Raw genomic sequence first — 17730 nt, 5'->3', positions numbered from 1 at the left:
GGACCTGGGGGTGGAAGGATGCTCGAGGGAGGGCTGAGGATGTGAGGAAAAAAGCGTTTTTTTGTTAAGGGTGCTGCTGGGGACTGGCTCCTCTTCTCTGGGGACTGAGGGGGTCCCTTCCCCAGACCTTACGCCGGAGCCGTTGCTCCGTGAAATCCGGCCGGATCTGGAGGTTTCCTGATCCTTAATCTAATTTTTGCTTCTGATTTCTGAGCATTTCTGCCCTTTCCAGGGCACCTCCTCACGCTCTTCTGTCCCACCGCATTAAAAATTCAGGCAAACCTTCCCCTGGCTCTGTCAGTTCCACCGCGGCGTGCCACGCTCTGCGGCCGGGTTCTCCCGATTTTAATGGATTATTTAATTCCACCAAGGTGCCGAGTAAGGCGCCGGCGGGGGCTGCAGCCCCTCAGTGCCCCGCAGCCTCCTAAGCATCCCCTGGGCTGGGGTACGGCTATGGGCTGGCCCTTCTCCCCAGCTCTCGAAAAATAAAAATAATAAATCAAATAGAGTAAAAGAAAATAAAATAGAGTAAAAGAAAATAAACAAGCAAAACAGAATAAGAGAAAATAAACAGGATAAGAGAAAATAAACAGAATAAGAGAAAATAAATGAAAACAAAGTAGAATAAAATAGAATAAGAGAAAATAAACAAACAAAATAGAATAAGAGAAAATAAACAAACAAAACAGAATAAGATAAACAAACAAAACAGAATAAGAGAAAATAGAATAAGAGAAAATAAAAGAAAACAAAGTAGAATAAAACAGAATAAGAGAAAATAAACAGAATAAGAGAAAATAAACAGAATAGAATAAGAGAAAATAAAAGAAAACAGAGTAGAATAAAAGAAAATAAATGAAGTAGATTAAATAAATAGAATAAAGCTAAATAAAATAATGAAATAGAATAAAAGAAAATAAAGGAGTAAAATGAAAGCAGACTAAAATAAAATACACGGTAGTCCCCACGACAACGTCCGCGGCGCCTAACGTCCGCGGCGCCTGCCCCCCGCCGGTGCGGCCCGTCCCCCCGGTCCCTGCCCCATGTTCCCCCCGCCCTTCCCCGGGGCCCGTCCCCGCCCCGGTCCCGCCCGCGGGAGGAGCCGGCGGCGGCGAGGCGCGGGCGGGCGGGCGGTCCCTTTAAGAGGAAGTAGGGCCGGCGGCCGCGCGCGGAGAGGGGCCGCGCGGAAGACCGCCAAGTTGTGCGGAGCGGACGAAGAGGGGGGGCGGCGGCGGCGGCGGAGGAGGAGTGCTGCGGCGACGAGGGGCGACGCCTCCGCGCCGCCACGGATTAACTGCGACCAGCCAGGTGCGGGGGCGCCGGGGGGGGCTGGAGGGGAGCGGGGGGGGGGGGGGGGGTTGTGGGCGAGCGCAGGGGGCTTGGAGGGGAGCAGGGGGGTCCCGGGGGGGGCCTGGAGCGGCCTGTGGGCGAGCACAGGGCGGCTGGAGGGCCCCGTGGGGGAGCAGGGCCCTGGAGGGGCCTGGGGGGGGGGCTATAGGGGCCTCTGGGGGAAAAGAGGGCCCGGAGGGGGGTCCCTGAGCCGGGGTGGCCTCGGGAGGCGCCCGGGGCGGGTCCCCAGCCCTGCCGGGGGGTCTCCGTCCCCGCCAGCCCCCCCCAGGGCGGCGAGGCCCGGGGCTGTCCCCGCTCCACTGGCGGGGCAGGGGCTTCCTCGGGCCGTGGGGTCGCACCGGGGTGGGCTGGCCGTAACGAGCAGCCTGTTGAACTGGGACTTCTAAATCTACTCTTTTTTTTCTTTTTTTTTAATTATTTATATTTTTTTCCTTGGGCGGAAGGCAATTGCGGGCGAGTTTCTCGTGGCTTTGCGCTCACTGAGCTGTGGTCCGTACCCAAACCCCTTCTCTGGCCAGAGGAGAAGGCCCCTGATGCCCCTGCCGTGGTCCCCAGAGCCCCCGGTCCGGCCCGGGGGTGTTTGGGAGCCGGTGGTGTGAGCAAAGCATGGTCCTGCTTGTGTTAGCGTGTCCTGGAGGAGAAACGTCTTCGAGGGGATGCTGCGGTGCGTAGCAGTGACCTTCCTGAGCAGAGACCTGGCTGATGGCGTCACCTCCCCTTGGAGGGGGGTCGCTTGCAGGTGTCCGGGTGGTGGTACCTGCTGCGGTCTTGACTAGCAAATCAAAAATCTCATAATGAGGAAAAAAAACCAGCACGGAGAGCAAGGGGTTTGCTGGTGTAACCGTGAAGTTACAGTCTTGGATACTCTTACATTTTATTCCATCTCTTTCCCCCCATCTTCCTCTAGCTATGCTAATAAATGTTTCTATTGTAGGTAAAGGCATAGTCCTGAAGTTCAAACTCCTCAATCTCTTACGTGCTTGGGGAGAATGGGGAATTTTTCATATTTTTTTCCTGATCATGGTGAGCTGCGACTCAGCTGTCATGAGGGAAAACTTGTGACGCTTGAAAGCAAACTCTTGCTCTGCTTCTGTCTCTAGCTATGAGTGCAGGAATGCTAGTCTTGGCAGTAGCTGCCTCTGCTGTGATCTGCAGTAGGATAAACTCAGCTCCTTCAGAGAAAACTGTTGCTGTGTGTGAGAAGGACAGACAAAAAGGAAAGGGCAGGAAGTCCTCCAGAGAGAGAGGAAAGAGGGATTTGAAGTTGTCTAGCACGTGGCACAGATGTAAGAGAGTATCTCTGTCATGGACTCTGGTGCTAGTGAAAGGCAAGGTCCCCTTCTACTGCTTGGAGCTGAAGAGTGGCCACACTTTCTCAATTCCCATCCCTTCTTTGTTTAAAACCCCTTTCCGGTCTGGAAGTCTTCTGCCAAGTTGCAGGGCAGGGGGGGAATTTTTGCTAGGAGATGTGAAATTTCCCCAGCCACCTGTTTATCACAGTCCCCAGGGCTTCGTCCTTGCACTCTGCTTCCTTTCCGAGCTTTAGGCTCGCATCCAACTCTGTGTTTATTGCTGTTTCTTGGACTGTATATTCCATCTCTTAGATTCACTTTCTGTCTTAGTCACGTACTTGTGAAGTTAACTTGGGCAGGAGGGCGAGTTTGTAACCTTTTAAAATCCCCAGAAAGGGAGGAGAGGAGTTCTGGGAGTTCACGCCAGCTTGGTGGTGTGATAGCAAAAACTGGTGCTCTTGGTTTATACTGAGGAGTTGAGTCCAGGTACTGAGCAGGGAGCTGGTTCCCTGTGCCTGGCTCACCTTTCAGGATCTGGGATGCTCTTTTGGACACGCTTCTTGGGGTTGGGCAGTCAACTGTGCCATCGTCAGAAATGGAAACGGGCTCTCCTGTCCACTTGGCTGGGGCTTAGGGAGCTTGAAGCGTACTCAGCATCTTGAGCGAAGTCCTCCTTCATGACTTCAGTTGTCCTCTAGTGCAGGACCTGTTGGCCAAATGCTTCCTTGTCCACATTTGGCTCTAACATGGCTCTCCTGTTGATGGGATGTGAAGTACCACCCAAAGTGAAACGGTGCAATTTAGTCCCATTTGTGGAGGCTGGACTGTACTGATGTGTGCTGTGTTTTGTAACTCATGCTTCTCTGTAAATGGGCCAGGTATCTCTACAGCCACAGTACACAAAGGAAAAATGTTTCCCTTGTCAGCAGTGAAAGCATGTGGGGTCAAAGAGAGACTGCAAAACCTAACCAGTTCTGCGCACAGCGTTCAGATCTGGGGAAAGAATTGCCTTCACTTCTGAGTTTTAATTTCTTATAAGACAGGAAAGTGTTTTGTGATACTTGAGCCATAAACGCTACTGTGAGTGGATCCATAACCAGCTTTGCTGGAGGTTTAGGAGCTTATCTTTAGAAATACGTAATATCCAGCTAATGCTTTCAATAAAGAGTGCACCTTAGGCTGAATCTTTATCCTTCCTTTTTCAGACAACCCTGGGATGCAGAGTTATCTGTGCCTCCTGTTTTGGTCTGCTACTTGCTTCATTTTGGAGCTGGTGGTGTGCTAAAAGTGCTGTTCTGCTCCTGATGAAATGAGCAAATTGTTGCTCCGAGTACGTGAAGCAGCCAGGTAGCAGAGGGGAGGAATGGAGGCAGCAAGGCCGGGAAAAAAAAACACTTCTTCAAGTGTGCAAAGCCAGCACAAAAAAATCCATCACGCTATGGCAGCTTTGCCTTCCTCCAGAAAAGTCTGGATGAAGTCCCTAGGTGCTTGACTTTGTTGTTGTTGAGTCAGTTTGAGAAGAGGCAAACGTGGTGACACTGCCGGCCATTCCCGTGTGCTTCTGGCATAGGGCTGTGCCGTGGGGGAATTGTCCTGCTGTGGCCGCGCTCAGTGCCTTGCCTGCTTGGGGACTGGCTGGGTTTGGGTGAATTGCAGCGGTGGCTGCATGCCTCTGCACTGGCTCTGAGGGAGCCTGTGGAACAGAATATGAGCTAGAGCCATCCAAAACCTGTTTCAGTTTGAAGCAGGAGCTGAGTCAGGCCCATGGCTGCACTGAAAGGCGCTGTAATTTTTTTCTTCATCTTAACCGCAGGCTTTTCTTGGGGCTGCTGTCTGGGCCTTTTTTTCTTTCTTTCTTTCTTTCTTCTTTTTCCCCTCACTGTGTGGCAGGAGGTCTTATGATGCGGTTAGTCTTGAGGTGATCTCTAGCTCCACATCAGTGGGCTTATTCCTTGCCTGGAGACATGCTAATGTGTTGGGTTACTGCCATATCTCCTCGTGGAGGGGAAGAGCAAGCCTTGTGGGCATCTGCTTTCAGGGAGAAACAATACTGCTTTTCTTCCAAAAGCGTAATATTAACATGGGGAAAAGAGGTATTTGTCGGTGGGATTAGCCCTGCCATGGGAAAGGTTGGCCGTGTGGCCAGCTCGTGGTCTGGCTCAGTCCCTGGGTGAAGGAGCTCATAGCCCTGGCACCTCCTGTGATCTTGGACCCGAAGCTACACTGTTAAAGCAATGTCTCTTGCTGTAGTCATTTTATCAACCTAAGGCAAAATTCATGCTCCAAACCAGTGTTACCTTTGCTTGGGTGGGGGCAGATCCCAAAGTTAGAGTAGATGAAACTGCTGTTGGTTCAAAAAAATATCCCTGCCCAGTGAGGACAGTAATGTGGAGCCTGCAAAAGCAGGAAGAAACATGTAGCTTGCAGCTCGGATTCGATAAATATCACGCTGCCCCTTATGAGTCCTGCACTGGGGGACAAAGTCAGGCTGGACAACAGTGAAAGGTCTTCCCAAAGGAGCAGGCTGCAAAATATGGCCCCTGAGACCTCAAAAAGAGAGAGCTGCTCTTAGCATGCCGTCAGCCACCCACTGCCTGTGGTTTATCCTAGAAATATTTGTCTGTGCAGTTAACCTGTCTCCTAGAGTCGTGACCCAGCTTGTCAGCTTAACGCAGCGTCTGCAAAGCCTGCAGCGGATTAGCTCTGCCTCCACATGCAGCCGTCATCCCAGTGTGGATGTGTAGCGTGATCTGTGGAAACCTTCCAAAATAGCTGCGGCTCTGACATTGCAATAGATGCAGATGTCACGTAAGAGGCAAGAAAATTGGCCCTAAATCAGTAGTGCTCAGGGCTCTACTAGCTGTCCCTGTTATACTGCAGTCATTTCTAGGCCTTCAAATGAAGATTTTTAAATTGCAGCATCTGCTGTCTGACCTTCCCCTTTTGGGGAAGAGAAAGTAGGAGGGATGACCTTTTACAAAAGTTACTTTCTTGTGTGGCTTTTCCACCCTCTGTGGCTGTGGGAAGGATGCCTGGAAGGCCAGGGGGGACAACCCACGTTGAAAATTCAGTCTTCTTGCACGCAGAGTTTGCAGGCGATTCGGTCTTCGCTCTCTCCTGCCAGAAAGGATTATCCAGCCCCATCGGTGCTCACTCCCTTACCTGCCTCCCCTCAGTATCCGCTTGCGGTGTGAGCTCCATCACACAAGACCTGTAACGTCCCTCCCGTCGTCGCCACGTGGTCTGGATCTAAATCCTGGGCTCAGAGTTGAGCAGTGAACTGCCTCTGCTCCTCCATCTTGCTCGTGATGGTTGAGAAGTGCCTCTTGCTGCTCAGTGACCTGGTGCTTTCCACTCAGTGCAGCGGCATTTCCATCTGGCGCAGGCTGCAGCAGGCAGCTGCCTGATGGGCTCTGCCAGAGCTGCTGCGCTTGTGTCGGCTGGGTCTTCTCCTAACTCAGCTATGGCTTAATTTAACAGGGCTTTTCCCTTTATTATGTAAGCTAACTTGACTTTAAAATTGGTCTGAATGCATAGCCTTTCAGGGGAAAAAGAAGATACCAATTAAAGCCCAGTATAACTATTTTTGGTCTTTTATTATGCTGTTGCCTTTTCTTATGCATATGGCGATGCAGATAGGCTCTGTGTTTGCATGGCTTGGAGGCATGTAAAGAGACCGTCCTGCTCCTAAGCAAGCCTCTTTCCGGCAAGTGCCAGGGAGATGCTGTGTCTGTACAGTTTCTTACTTGGGAATTTCCAAATTGTGCAGCAGATTAAAATTGCGGGGGGGGGGGGTGGCTGGGGACCAGCAGGACTTTCTTAAAACTGACTTTGTGGTGAAATATAAAGGGCTCTTTGTTTGCCTAAACCTTGGGAATTCAACATTTCAAATGTGCATTTCTGAATGGCTCTGTTAAGTTTGTTGCGAAGACTGCTACTAAAGCAGTTTCCAAGAGAAAAATGTGGATATTGTCCTGCAGAGCTGCAGAACGAACTCGCTGCTGGTGTCTCGCCCAGCCTGGGGCTGTAGGTGCAGCTGGGCTGGCTCCACTCTCGGCTCCCTCTCCTTTAACTTTAGAGCAGCTTCTGCTGCCAGGAGCAAGCAGGGAGGAAAAACAAGAAAAGGCGATGCTGAGGGTAACGCCGGGCAGCTGCTCGGTTCTCCTCGCGCGGCGGCTTGGAGCGATCTCGCAGGAGAAAAGACAGAAACACCACGACAGAGCTTGTAGAGGGGAATGACTCACTTTTGGGAAAACATTGGCAGCTCCCTGGGCCGGGAGGCCGGACTCGGTGCCAAACAGGAAGCCGGCTGACGTGGAAGTGCCGTCTCGCCGGGATTATGAATGGCCAGGCGTGCCTGCCGCAGCCGCGCTCGGCCCTCCTCTCCTGCCCCACACGCTCCTCACCGTGCCCTGCCCTGGCTGAGGTAAGCACGGGGACAGACCTTCATTGCTCGTATCGTAAAACAATTCAAAAGAGCAGCCGGAATCCTCATCCTGCGAAGGCGAGCTGTCTCGTTTGTTGCCACGCTGGCTCCAGAGGCAAAAAAGTGGCTGTCATTAGTGCCAGTCCAGCCCCGCTTGCTGTAATTGGTCTGATCCTTGCTCTCCGTATTAAAATCTCTCCTGTGATCGTAGAAAACCAGGATCATCTTGTACCGAGAAACTGAGCTAGTGCAGAATGCCTGAGAGAAGGTATTTGTGAAGGTGGGGGGGGGAGTGATGGAAAAAATGCGTGTGTGTCCCCGTCTTTGCTTTCTTGTCTAAGTTGTGTATTTTGAAGCCACTTTGCTTCTTGGGCGTGCTCTGTAAATTCGGTTTTGAAGCACTCGATGCATCTGATATATTGTGGCTGCTTTATCAAACTGGCATGGGTGGTTTTGTGTCCTGTATTGTAAACTCTGGCCTGAGTGACGGCATTAGCGGTGAGTAAAGACACTGAAAATGGCTCGGGGCGAAGGCGGAGGTTCGTTGCTCCCCTCTCCCTTCCGGGGAGCTGTGGGGATGGGGTGACTGGCACGGGCTTGTCACCCAAGGGCTGCAATTACAAGCAGCCGCAGAAGGAGCTTTCGGCTGGACTCGATGTGAATGCTGAGCAGCGATACCATATTGGTATCATCTCACAGGACAGCAGCGTGGCTTCCCTAAAAGGAAACTAGAGAAATCAATTCTTTTGAGAAATGCATTGCTCACTGGGGTTTGCTTAAGGGCTTTCTTACCAGTGAGGCAGCAGGATGTGAGCTGCCCCGGCACTGGGGTCACTGGGAGGGAAGTGGCCGCATCTCTGACCCCTCCCCAGCCTGCAGCAGCCTTTGGATTGCAGCCACGCATGAAACGGGACTTTTTTTTTTTTTTTCTCCCTCCTTGTTTTAAAAAAGGAAGCTCTTTGCCTCAGTGCCTACGAACGCTCGTAGAAGTTGCAGAGACGGGCTGAGCAATTGCAACAGTATTCTGCCGAGGCGAGAAACGCAGGTAGGAGCTTGCTGATGCGCTGGCTTGCTTTTTCTGGTTTTTTTTTTTTCCCTGGCTGTTGTTAAACCCCTGCACAGTGTTAGCGGCGGAAGGGAGCGCTGGGTGTTGGTCAGGGCAGGCGCTGACGGAGCAGTCATGGGACTCCTGGAAGAGGGTTTCGGGCTGTTCTGCCTCTGCGGGGAGGGCAGGATCCAGTGGGAACATTGCTTGCTCCTGGAAGACCTCAGGATAGCTGCAGCAGGTTGCAAGGGGAGGCAGCTTCCAGGTGTTTCGGAGGAGGTGATTTGTCTTTCCTTTCTCCGTACCCTCTCTGAGCTGCATGTAAAAGTAACCAAGAGACGGGGAAGCGACTGCCTGGGCTTCCTCTACCCAGAGCCTGGCTTTAAAGTAAGGCAGCACTGCATGATCTGCTGTTCTGGCGAGGGAAGAGGAACGGCAGGGCGATACACGTAGCCCTGCCCTGGATTGCCATCAGCAGAAATCAGCGTTAGAACTGGAGCTGTGAGAGCAGGGAGTAAGGACAAAAACCAAGCTTTTGGGGAAGGGAAGAGAGGGCTAGGCCTCAACACTCCTCGTTGGGCAGGCAAGTTGCCTCCTTAACCAGCGTAACACTGAGCTGCTCCTTTCGTGTCCTTGGGAATAGCAGAGAAGCTGGAGGTTTGTTTGTGTTCTGGACAGCCTGCCATGGCGTGAGGCTTTCTGCGGCGGTTGTGTGATCTCGGAGGGATGGCCAAGGTCCTCTCGGAGCACCGGTGACGTGTGCTGTAATCTTGGCTGGCTAGAAAGGAAGAGTAAACAAAATGTACTGCAGGTTTATTTGTGGGGTTGGTTTTTCTTTCCTCATCTTTGAAGCTTGCAAATATCATTCAGGTGCTTTGCATGTTCCATATCCTAATTGTTCCTAACCTTTCCTTTCTCTTCTGTGCAAAGGCAGTCTCTTAGTGCTGCCCGAGCTGTGACTCCTGCCTGTGGAAGTAGGTGTTGTACATGTGATATCATCTTCAAGCAATGTCAGGGTTGCTTTTGGTCTCTGTGCCTGGCTTTTTTTTTTTTCCCCTCCCTAGAGCTAAATGTTTCTTTTAGCTCAGTTGCAGTCAAAGACCATAATTAAATAGGCTGCATCTGCTTGAAGTCTTAGCTACTCATTTTGCTAATACCTTCAGACAGATGCTGAATCGTCTGAGAGACGATTGCTGCTGTGTTGAGCTCCCCAGTTCTCATGAATGATGTCTCCGAAGGAAGAGGAAGTTGTTTATAGGGCAGATGTTGCCTTGATACCAAATAAAACATATTAAAAGCCTCTTCATCCTGCTCAAGTGACAATTTCTTCTGGAAAATGGTTGGCATTTGCTTCTTGATATGCGTGGCCAAGCCCAGGGGATGTTTGGTTTTTTTCTCAGCAGTTTTGCCATTCTGTTTCACCCCATTCTCTTCTCTGTGCCGGGCCCTGCACCCGCAGCCTAACCCCTGCTCGAGAAACATGTCCTTGTCCAGCGGAAGGGACGATGCCTGCCTGGAATCAGACAGATCTTACAGAAAATAAGCAGGAACAGAGTCATACCGTGCCGAGGATGCTGCCGGTCCTCCAGGGAGCTGTATGGAGGGTGATGCTCATGCTTCTTTATGGCTTGTTTGTTTTAAAGGACATTTCTTTCTCCATCTCCAGTGTAAGGAAATCATTGCGTGCAAGTGCTTCTCTGGGACTGATTTCCTGCTGGAAATAGCTGCAGACTCAGCACCTGCTGTCCACATTGTTGGTTACTTGGAGGCTGGTCCTGCCTTCGCTCCGGACGTGGCACCACAGCAGGGTGGGCACAGTCCCCCGGTGCTTCCGCCCCGCCGGGTCGCCTCGGCATTTTGCCGCAGGATGTGGTGAGGCTGTGACACAGCTCTCGGTAACCAAAGCTGCTGCCTCGTGCTCAGATGTCCCTCTGCGCCGTTCGCTACTTCCTCTAACCATGTCTGTGGTGTGATCAAACACCTCCTAAGGACACGTCTTCTGTGGGTTTTCTTATTTTTCTTTTTTTTTGACTCTCACACGGTAGCTTGCGGGGTCGCAGCAGCTGTTTTCGCAGCACTGTGTGCAGCGAAAGCATGCATACAGTGAACTCACCTTGCAGCCCAGGGTGAATCTCATCAAACCACATTAAAATGCCTTTTCAGTTTCTCCCAACACATGTTGTGGCCCATGTTGCGACAGGAGTTTGGATCTCTCTGCTCCCACACCGAAAAGGTTACTGAGCCTGTTCCTGCAGGAAAAGTAGCGCTAGGAAATGTTGAGCCTGTTGTTAGTGGGACAAACTGAAGTGGTTTGGGTTTTCTTCCTTACTGTAATTAAATAAGAAAACAAGAGGCCTTGGTTTAAATCTTTTTAATCTTTCTCCAGAGAAGAAATGCTGATTAGCACTATGCAGCATCTGTTAGAGATGGGCTGAATTGCAGCAAAGGTAGTTTTGACCTTGAATTTGGGATTTTCTTGCCAACGTTTGAGGATACTGTACCTATTTGAACAACACTATGGCTTCATATAAATCTAGCTAGATTTCTGCTTGGTGAAAGGGATTTGTTTGCTTGCTTTCTTATAAAATTATGGAAACTCTCATTTGCCAGATTCAGTAAGGCATCAGCTTTAGTTAATTTCTATTACTTTATTTATTTCTCTGTCCAGCACATGTAAAATAATATTTTTGGTACACACAGCTTTCTGCCTTGAGCTCCCTTCAAAGAGCAGCTTGACACAAATTATACGAGGGGATGGATGTGGGAACAAAGGAGGTATAATTAGCTACAGATAAACAGAGCTGTGTTTCTCGTCAGCATCCTTTCAGATCTTAACTTGTGTCTCACCCTCTTGGAGCTAATTCTTTTCCACAGATTGGAAGAGGAAGGCAAGCTTTCCCTGGTCTTCCAGCTTTCAACCAGCCTTCAACTTGAAGTGAGCTAAACTTAAATGAAAAATATGTTTATGGTCTGTCTGCACCTGCAGAAGAGGTTGTGGCTGCTCTTAGAGCTGGTGTTATTTCAGGATATTCTCTTTCCGGGTGCCTGAGCTGCAACTTCTTCTTCTTCTTCTTGTTCCCCTCTGCCCTTTCCTGTCCTGTCTTTAGTGCTATGACAGCACACGCAGCTCCTGCTCAAACGGCTGTTTTGTTGGAGTACGTCTGGCAGCAGATCTGAACTTTGTTGTAGGTTGTCATAACCTTACCTTTTAGGTAGGCTTGTTTCCAAAGCAGGGGGGGGAAGTGTAGATGAAAAATCTGATCCAGGTAAAACCCAACTTCAAGTTTTACCCTTCTTAACTATTTGGTGTATTGGAGCTGAATAGGTGCTGCTGATGGTGGAGTTTCTCCTTGCTTCTGTGGGGTTTGGGTCTCTTCGTGTGATGATGTCGGGGTGAATAGCAGCGATCTCCTGCAGAGGGTGCGCTGGGGGGCACGGGGGGACTACGCCTTGATGTCTCATTTTGCCCCTTCCCATCACACCTCTTCCCTATGGGGCTGTGGGGCTGGTTCCCTCATCCCCCCATTGAGCAAGGCAGACCTTGCAGGGGTGACTGTTCAGCCCAGGTCACCTCTGACAGCCAAGCCTCTGTTCTGCTGCAAGCTGGGCTGTAAAAGAGAAGGGGGAGGAAAGAAAGCTGGCGTTGGCTTCCCCGCCTTCTCAGATCTGGGGCGAGGGCCCAGATGGTATCCCAGATCTCTTCCTATGGGATTTAGACAAGGTTTCCTGTTGAGAGAGCTGCTCCTAATCGCTGCCCTTCTGTGCTGCATTGCAGATCAGGACCAGATGAGCAGAGGGAGGTTTCTGTGAGGTTTCAGATCAGAGTTGCCCCAGCCCTGCCCCGGGAAGTGGCCCAGCAGTGCTGCATCTCCAGCTGTCATCGCTACGGACCTGGAAAAGAAAGAAGAAGAGAAAAAAAATGTCCCATGCTTTAAAGCAAGTGTTCAATAAAGACAAAACCTTCCGACCCAAGCGCAAGTTTGAGCCGGGGACTCAGCGGTTTGAGCTGCACAAGAAGGCTCAAGCCTCACTCAACGCTGGCCTGGACTTGAAAGTTGCTGTCCAGCTGCCGCCAGGAGAGGAGCAGAACGACTGGGTGGCCGTGCACGTGGTGGACTTCTTCAACCGCATCAACCTGATCTACGGCACCATCAGTGACTATTGCACAGAGCAGTCCTGCCCCGTCATGTCGGGGGGACCCAAGTACGAGTACCGATGGCAGGATGAGCACAAGTACCGGAAACCAACAGCCCTGTCTGCTCCCCAGTACATGAACCTCCTGATGGACTGGATTGAGGTACAGATCAACAACGAGGACATCTTTCCCACTAATGTTGGTGAGTTCAGTTCCAGTGGCCATGGGGGGAAGGGGGCTGGTGCAGAGCCTTCTGCTTTGAGCCCTCAGATCCCATTTCTGTTCCAGGAGATGCTGTTGCACAGGTCACCCTTGTAGCAGAACTATTTCCTTTTGTGCCACTCAGAGGCTGGCAGTGTAGTAAGCTCTTCTGAGCACCCGAGAAACTTCAGAGCTCTTCTGGAGTGCTAAAATACCTAGAGCTGTACCAGATCCCATTTGGAGTCATGGATACCTTGAGGAAAGCCAAGCTGAGCCTAAGCAGCAAAAACAAGAGGCTGCTCTTAGAAAAGTCAGTCTCTGACATGACTCTCGAGTAGTTCATGCTGGACGTGGTCTCCTGAAGGACAGCTCTTTTACAGCTGATTGCTAGCTTGGGTTCAATGTGCGTGCTCTGCGTCGGCCTGGTGATGGTGGCCACGTTCCCATAATTAGCCTCTTTGTTATTACAGGCTGGCGTTAGCTGACTCTGCCCTTTCTAGCTCAGTGCTTCCTGGCATGCACTCGGCTGTTTGTTGCAGCTGGGTGGGATGCTGACATGTGCATGGAGGGAGGGGCAGTGTTTTATCTATTGCCAGGGTGATGGAAACAAGAGTTTGGCCTAGGACACCTAAATCTGCATATCCAAACGCAGCTTCGTGTACTGGCTTTGGGACAAAGATTGTTGGGTTTTTTGTTTATTTTGTGTTGAATAAGATGTGAGAATTCAGTATCTAAAGCATTAGGTAAATATGATTGATCCCATTCCGAGCTCCCATCTTCTGGGATGCAAAAGACAAGATGCAGCAGAGCTCCCTCCCTCCTGCCCCAGCGTTTATCCCGTCGAAGCTCTGATGGGCTGTAGTTGGCCCCTGTTTGGGACACGTCTGCTGCCTCTGCCACACAAGCATCCGCGGGGCTCCTCCACCCGTGCCAAAATGCTGCTTAAACCTGGTGTTGAGCGGGCAGAGGCAAGGAGCAGGGCCATAACCAACCAGTTCTTCAGACAGCTGAAACACCGAAATCCTCCCCACCCGTTCCTCTTGTCGCCCAAACGATTGCTGTGTTGCCTTTAGTTAGGACCCTTCTGCAGGATTCTCTGGGGACTATAAGCAGGGTGTTTGTTCTGTTCGGGGAGGCAAGACAAGTTTCCGACAGCAGGAGGGTTGTGGTTTGTGTTTTTTTAATTGTTATTGTTGTTTTCAGCTCAGCTTTTACCAGATTCCTTGCCCTTAATGCTGACTGAAATGCTGCAGTTCCTGCAGAGCACTGAAAGGGTTTAACTAATCCTCGTTCCTCCAGAAATGATGACCTGTGTGAACTTTAAACTGTAATATTCGACTGAGATGGCTGGTTGGGCAGACTGTTCAGCTGCAGGGCCGTGGCTAAACAAATCCCAAAGAACTGATGCCTTTAAAAAGGACCTTAAAGTCTTTAATTTTTAACCAAAGAGCTAAAGACATATCAAAATAAGAGATTAACTGTGGGGAGTTAACAGCAGTGACTCTTTCTTTTGGGAAGTTGTTTGGTTGTATCTAGTATTTTGCACTGTTTATATAAACATGCCAAATAGGAGTAGAAGAAAACTGTATCAGACTGAAACAGCTGCTGGGAATCTGCAAGGCTGGTCTCTTGCTTTCAGTCACTAGCAGTGATCGATGGCGTGTAGCACTCTGTCACTTCAGAAATCTGTGCTTTGAAAAATCTGATCCGAACAGAAAGAAGAAAGGAGAGAGGAACTGGAAATTACCAGGGACAGAAGCCCTTTTGTCTGAATCTATCCATTTTGTCAATTTGTTTTAGCCCCAAGGAATCAGTTTTAACTTTGCCAAAAGTTTCTCATGGTCTTGTCTTCCCTCTCAGGTACTCCCTTCCCCAAGAACTTCCTCCCAGTGGTGAAGAAGATTCTCTCCAGGCTTTTCCGAGTCTTTGTCCACGTCTACATCCACCATTTTGACAGGATCACCCAGATGGGGTCGGAAGCCCATGTGAACACCTGCTACAAGCACTTTTACTACTTTGTGAAAGAGTTCAATCTCATAGACACCAAGGAGCTGGAACCACTGGTGAGTCCCTGGGTGGGCTCCGGTTACACGTTGGTCTGTTGGGGTCTGCAGCCAGTGCAGAAGGGGTGGGCTGGGGGTGGAGGTGTCACAGAGGTCTCTTGTACCTTCTCAGAACTGGTTGCCCAAATTGAGGACATCGGTTGGCCTTGCAATTTGACTGTCAGGGAACTGGGAGTCAGGACGTGCAGGCACAGCTGAGCAGGGTTGTTGGGGCATCGGTTGGGTGAAGTTGACTTGTTCTCCAGCAACTTCCTTGCGTTTCTAGCAGCTGGCTTGCCTTGTTTGCGTGCATGAGCCTGGCACTGTTAGCCATCCAGGATGTGGATGGCTAAAACCCCCTCCCTGTGCTTACTTCCCATGCCGGAAAGCAAGGACAACACCACTGCCTTCGCAAGGAGTCTGGAGGATGGCTAATGTGACCTAGACCTAGGAGGTGATGGTGTTTCTAAAGCCATAAGCAGCAGAACAGACTTGCAGAGCCGCTGGGCAGTGCCGGTGCCTGGGAATGGGAGTGGTGGGGGGAACACGGACCTGCCCAAACTGGAGCTGTTAGACACGCGGTGACACTGTTACTGAGAAGCGTATTTACGACTAAACAAAGGTGAGGTTTTTTCATCCACACCCTCACCTGGCAATCTGGATCTTCATTCATGGTCCCTTGTCTTGTCTGTCCCTTTGACAGAAGGAAATGACGTCCCGGATGTGCCACTGAGATCAGACCTTGCTCCCACCTCAGCGTCTCTTCTGAGGACTCCGAGTCTCACTCCTGCATTGGAGACGTGATTCAAGGGGAGAACAGAGACGTTTTGTTAAAGAAATCTATATTTTTAATGAGTTTCAATGTAAAACTGTGATATTGCAGGAATATTTTTTTAAAGATGCTCTAGATAAACTAGTTTTTTATAGTAATTTCTATAAAAAAAAGAAAATATTTTGGGCCACTTGGTGGAAATGCTCGCTCTTTGAGGAGGGAGGAGCCACCCTGTACTGCCTCTTCCCCATCCCCTCACTGCAGCAGCACCAACCGAGCCGAGCCAGATGCTTCAAACAGAGCCATGTCGTGTAGCTGGTGCTGCCATGGAAGCGGTACTTCCCTCCAGGCACCCATTTCCCACCCGCGAAGGGAGGTTACCTGGGGATTGGGGAAGAAATGCTGGTGTACGTGGATCCCCTGGGGTGCTGTTTGGTTCCAGCACCTCTTCCACTGGCTGTGAGTCCAGTTTTTGGACAGAGCTGCTTTTGTGCTCACCCCCCGCTTGGCATCCTGTCCCCAAGGCTTGGCCCTCCTTGCTTTCCCTCTGAACGAAGTTGGACTTTGGTTTCTTTCATGGCTAGACCAGCACTGCCACTGCTGATGGAGTCTGTGCAGGAGCGCTGCTGTTGAGAATCCACTCTTGCCTCTTACAGCAGCTCTGAGCTGAGCTGCTCCCTGTGCACGGCCCAGCTGTGGCTCCAGGCGCACCATCCCCACGGGGGATGGGGATCTGCGCCGGCAGCATTAGGCCAAGCAGACCTGTGCCTCGTGGGAATGAGTAGAGGGAGGGCGCTGGGACAGGCGTGGGGAAGTTTTCTTCTCAAACACCTGCACTTCCCCATCTCCTTGTGGTACGCTGACCCTGCTGAGAAGGAACTGGGCTGCTCGCCCTCCGGCCTCACTGGCTGTGTGTGGACCATTTTCTGCTTCCCATTAGGGTACGGAGCCTTCTCCCTCTTCCCGAGCGGCACATCCCCTCGCTCAGCTGCGCACATCTCGTAACCAAAGTCTCTGGTGTGCAGCCAGAGACCACTAGCCTTGCCTGCTGCTTGCACAAGCAACTCCGCTGCGTGATGAGAGCTTTGCAGTACCCCCAAGGTAGGTAGATAGGTCTACCTAGGATTTGGGGGGAGTGGGGGAGCAGGGTTTACAGTAAGAGAAAAGGTTTCTATGAACAGTGACCAAACTGTACCACTAACCACTTCTTCCTTACAAAGTTTTGCTGTGTCCTGGAATCTCTGTACGTAACGTGACTCTCGTTTCTTGTACTATTGTTAGGACACTCATACAAATACCACTATAGTTCTCTGAAATTGAACCAATAAATTATGTTGTATTTACATAGCACACTCTGATTGCTGAATGTCTCGTGATTACACGTTCGTCAGGGTCTTTCTATCAGCAAAACAAACATGGTGTGTTTGGACTCCTCGGGAAGTGCGCTGGAGAGCCGTTTCCTACAGTTCCTAAAACCTCCTGGGTGTGTGCTCCTGTGCTCCTGGCTCTACTGCTGTAAGGTTTCATTCCTCCTGCTCTCAAGGTGCCAGGTCCAGGCTGCTCCAAGCCCCACGCTTGTTCCCAGGGCTGTAGGGCAGAGCAGGCAGGTGCTGGAGTTCAACCAGCAGGCTGGGGTTGTCCTGACTTGTCTCACCCATGTCCCTGTACCCAAGGGTTGAGCTGTTCTCCCAGCTCTAAAAGTTGGGTGGATGTGGGCAGGAGAGGTGAATTCAAGCTTTGCTGACAGACTCTTTCTGCCACTGAAAGGAGCCGTGGGCACAGCCAGCGCGGCTGCCAGACTAGATCGGACAAGGCTCTGCATTCTGGGTCTGCAAGTTACTTTCCTGGCCAGGAGGGGACTAACGGGCTCCCCAGCCATAGCTCCTGCCTGTACTGGACCTGGCAGTGCCCTGCCTGCAGCACCAGGTCCTGCCCATTCCCCTCGCATGGCAGAGGTGCTGGGCCCTCCCAAGCACCCTCTGGCCCCTCTCCCAGTATTTTGCGGGTGCAGCTCAGCTGGAACCGCATCCCGTGGCTGGTTGCTGCTAGAGGGTGCAGCTGAGACCCATCGCTGCCTGGAGAGGGTGCGGCACCCCCTCCCAGCCCCTGGTGTGCTCCAGGAGCGAGGCAGATCCTGTGCACAAGCAGGGAAAGGCGCAAACCTGCAAGGACTTGAGTGCCGGGTTGCAGTGGGGCTGCAAGCGGGTGGTGAGTGGTGCTAGGTCAGTTCATGTCACTTTTCATCTGCTTTTCCTTTCATACCGACCTCGGATGCTGTGAGCGCTATGTCTGGCGGTGTTCAGCACCCATCCGTCTGTCACCCACAGGGCTGCAGGGTGCTGTCTTCCTCTGCCCTCCTTCCTTTATGAGGGGGAAAGATCTGGCTCCTTCCATGCGAGACCGGCTCCGCCAAGAGAGGAGGAGGAGGAGAAAAGCACCTTTAGGGAGAAGAGCCGACGGGGCCCAG

General features: G+C 51.2%; 1 protein-coding gene across 4 annotated transcripts; it reads left to right on the top strand.

The window, feature by feature from the left end:
* Window positions 1–1148: 1148 nt before the first annotated feature.
* MOB3A (MOB kinase activator 3A) lies at window positions 1149–16613 on the top strand. 4 transcript variants are annotated; one of them, XM_069790134.1, is made up of 5 exons: window positions 1166–1308; window positions 8020–8113; window positions 11889–12450; window positions 14310–14512; window positions 15195–16613. In XM_069790134.1, the coding sequence occupies exons 3-5, from the start codon at window positions 12033–12035 to the stop codon at window positions 15222–15224; spliced, it is 651 nt and encodes a 216-aa protein (XP_069646235.1). In that variant the 5' UTR covers window positions 1166–1308; window positions 8020–8113; window positions 11889–12032; the 3' UTR covers window positions 15225–16613. The 4 variants fall into 4 exon arrangements, with proteins under 4 accessions (XP_069646234.1, XP_069646235.1, XP_069646236.1 ...); XM_069790133.1 differs by lacking the exon at window positions 8020–8113 and having other exon boundaries at window positions 1149–1308; XM_069790135.1 differs by lacking the exon at window positions 8020–8113 and having other exon boundaries at window positions 1172–1296.
* The last annotated feature ends 1117 nt before the right edge of the window (window positions 16614–17730 follow it).

Source organism: Haliaeetus albicilla, chromosome 8 (assembly GCF_947461875.1).
Source record: "Haliaeetus albicilla chromosome 8, bHalAlb1.1, whole genome shotgun sequence".
In the NCBI taxonomy this organism is placed as follows: Eukaryota; Metazoa; Chordata; class Aves; order Accipitriformes; family Accipitridae; genus Haliaeetus; species Haliaeetus albicilla.
This window is presented reverse-complemented; position numbering and strand designations above follow the sequence as displayed.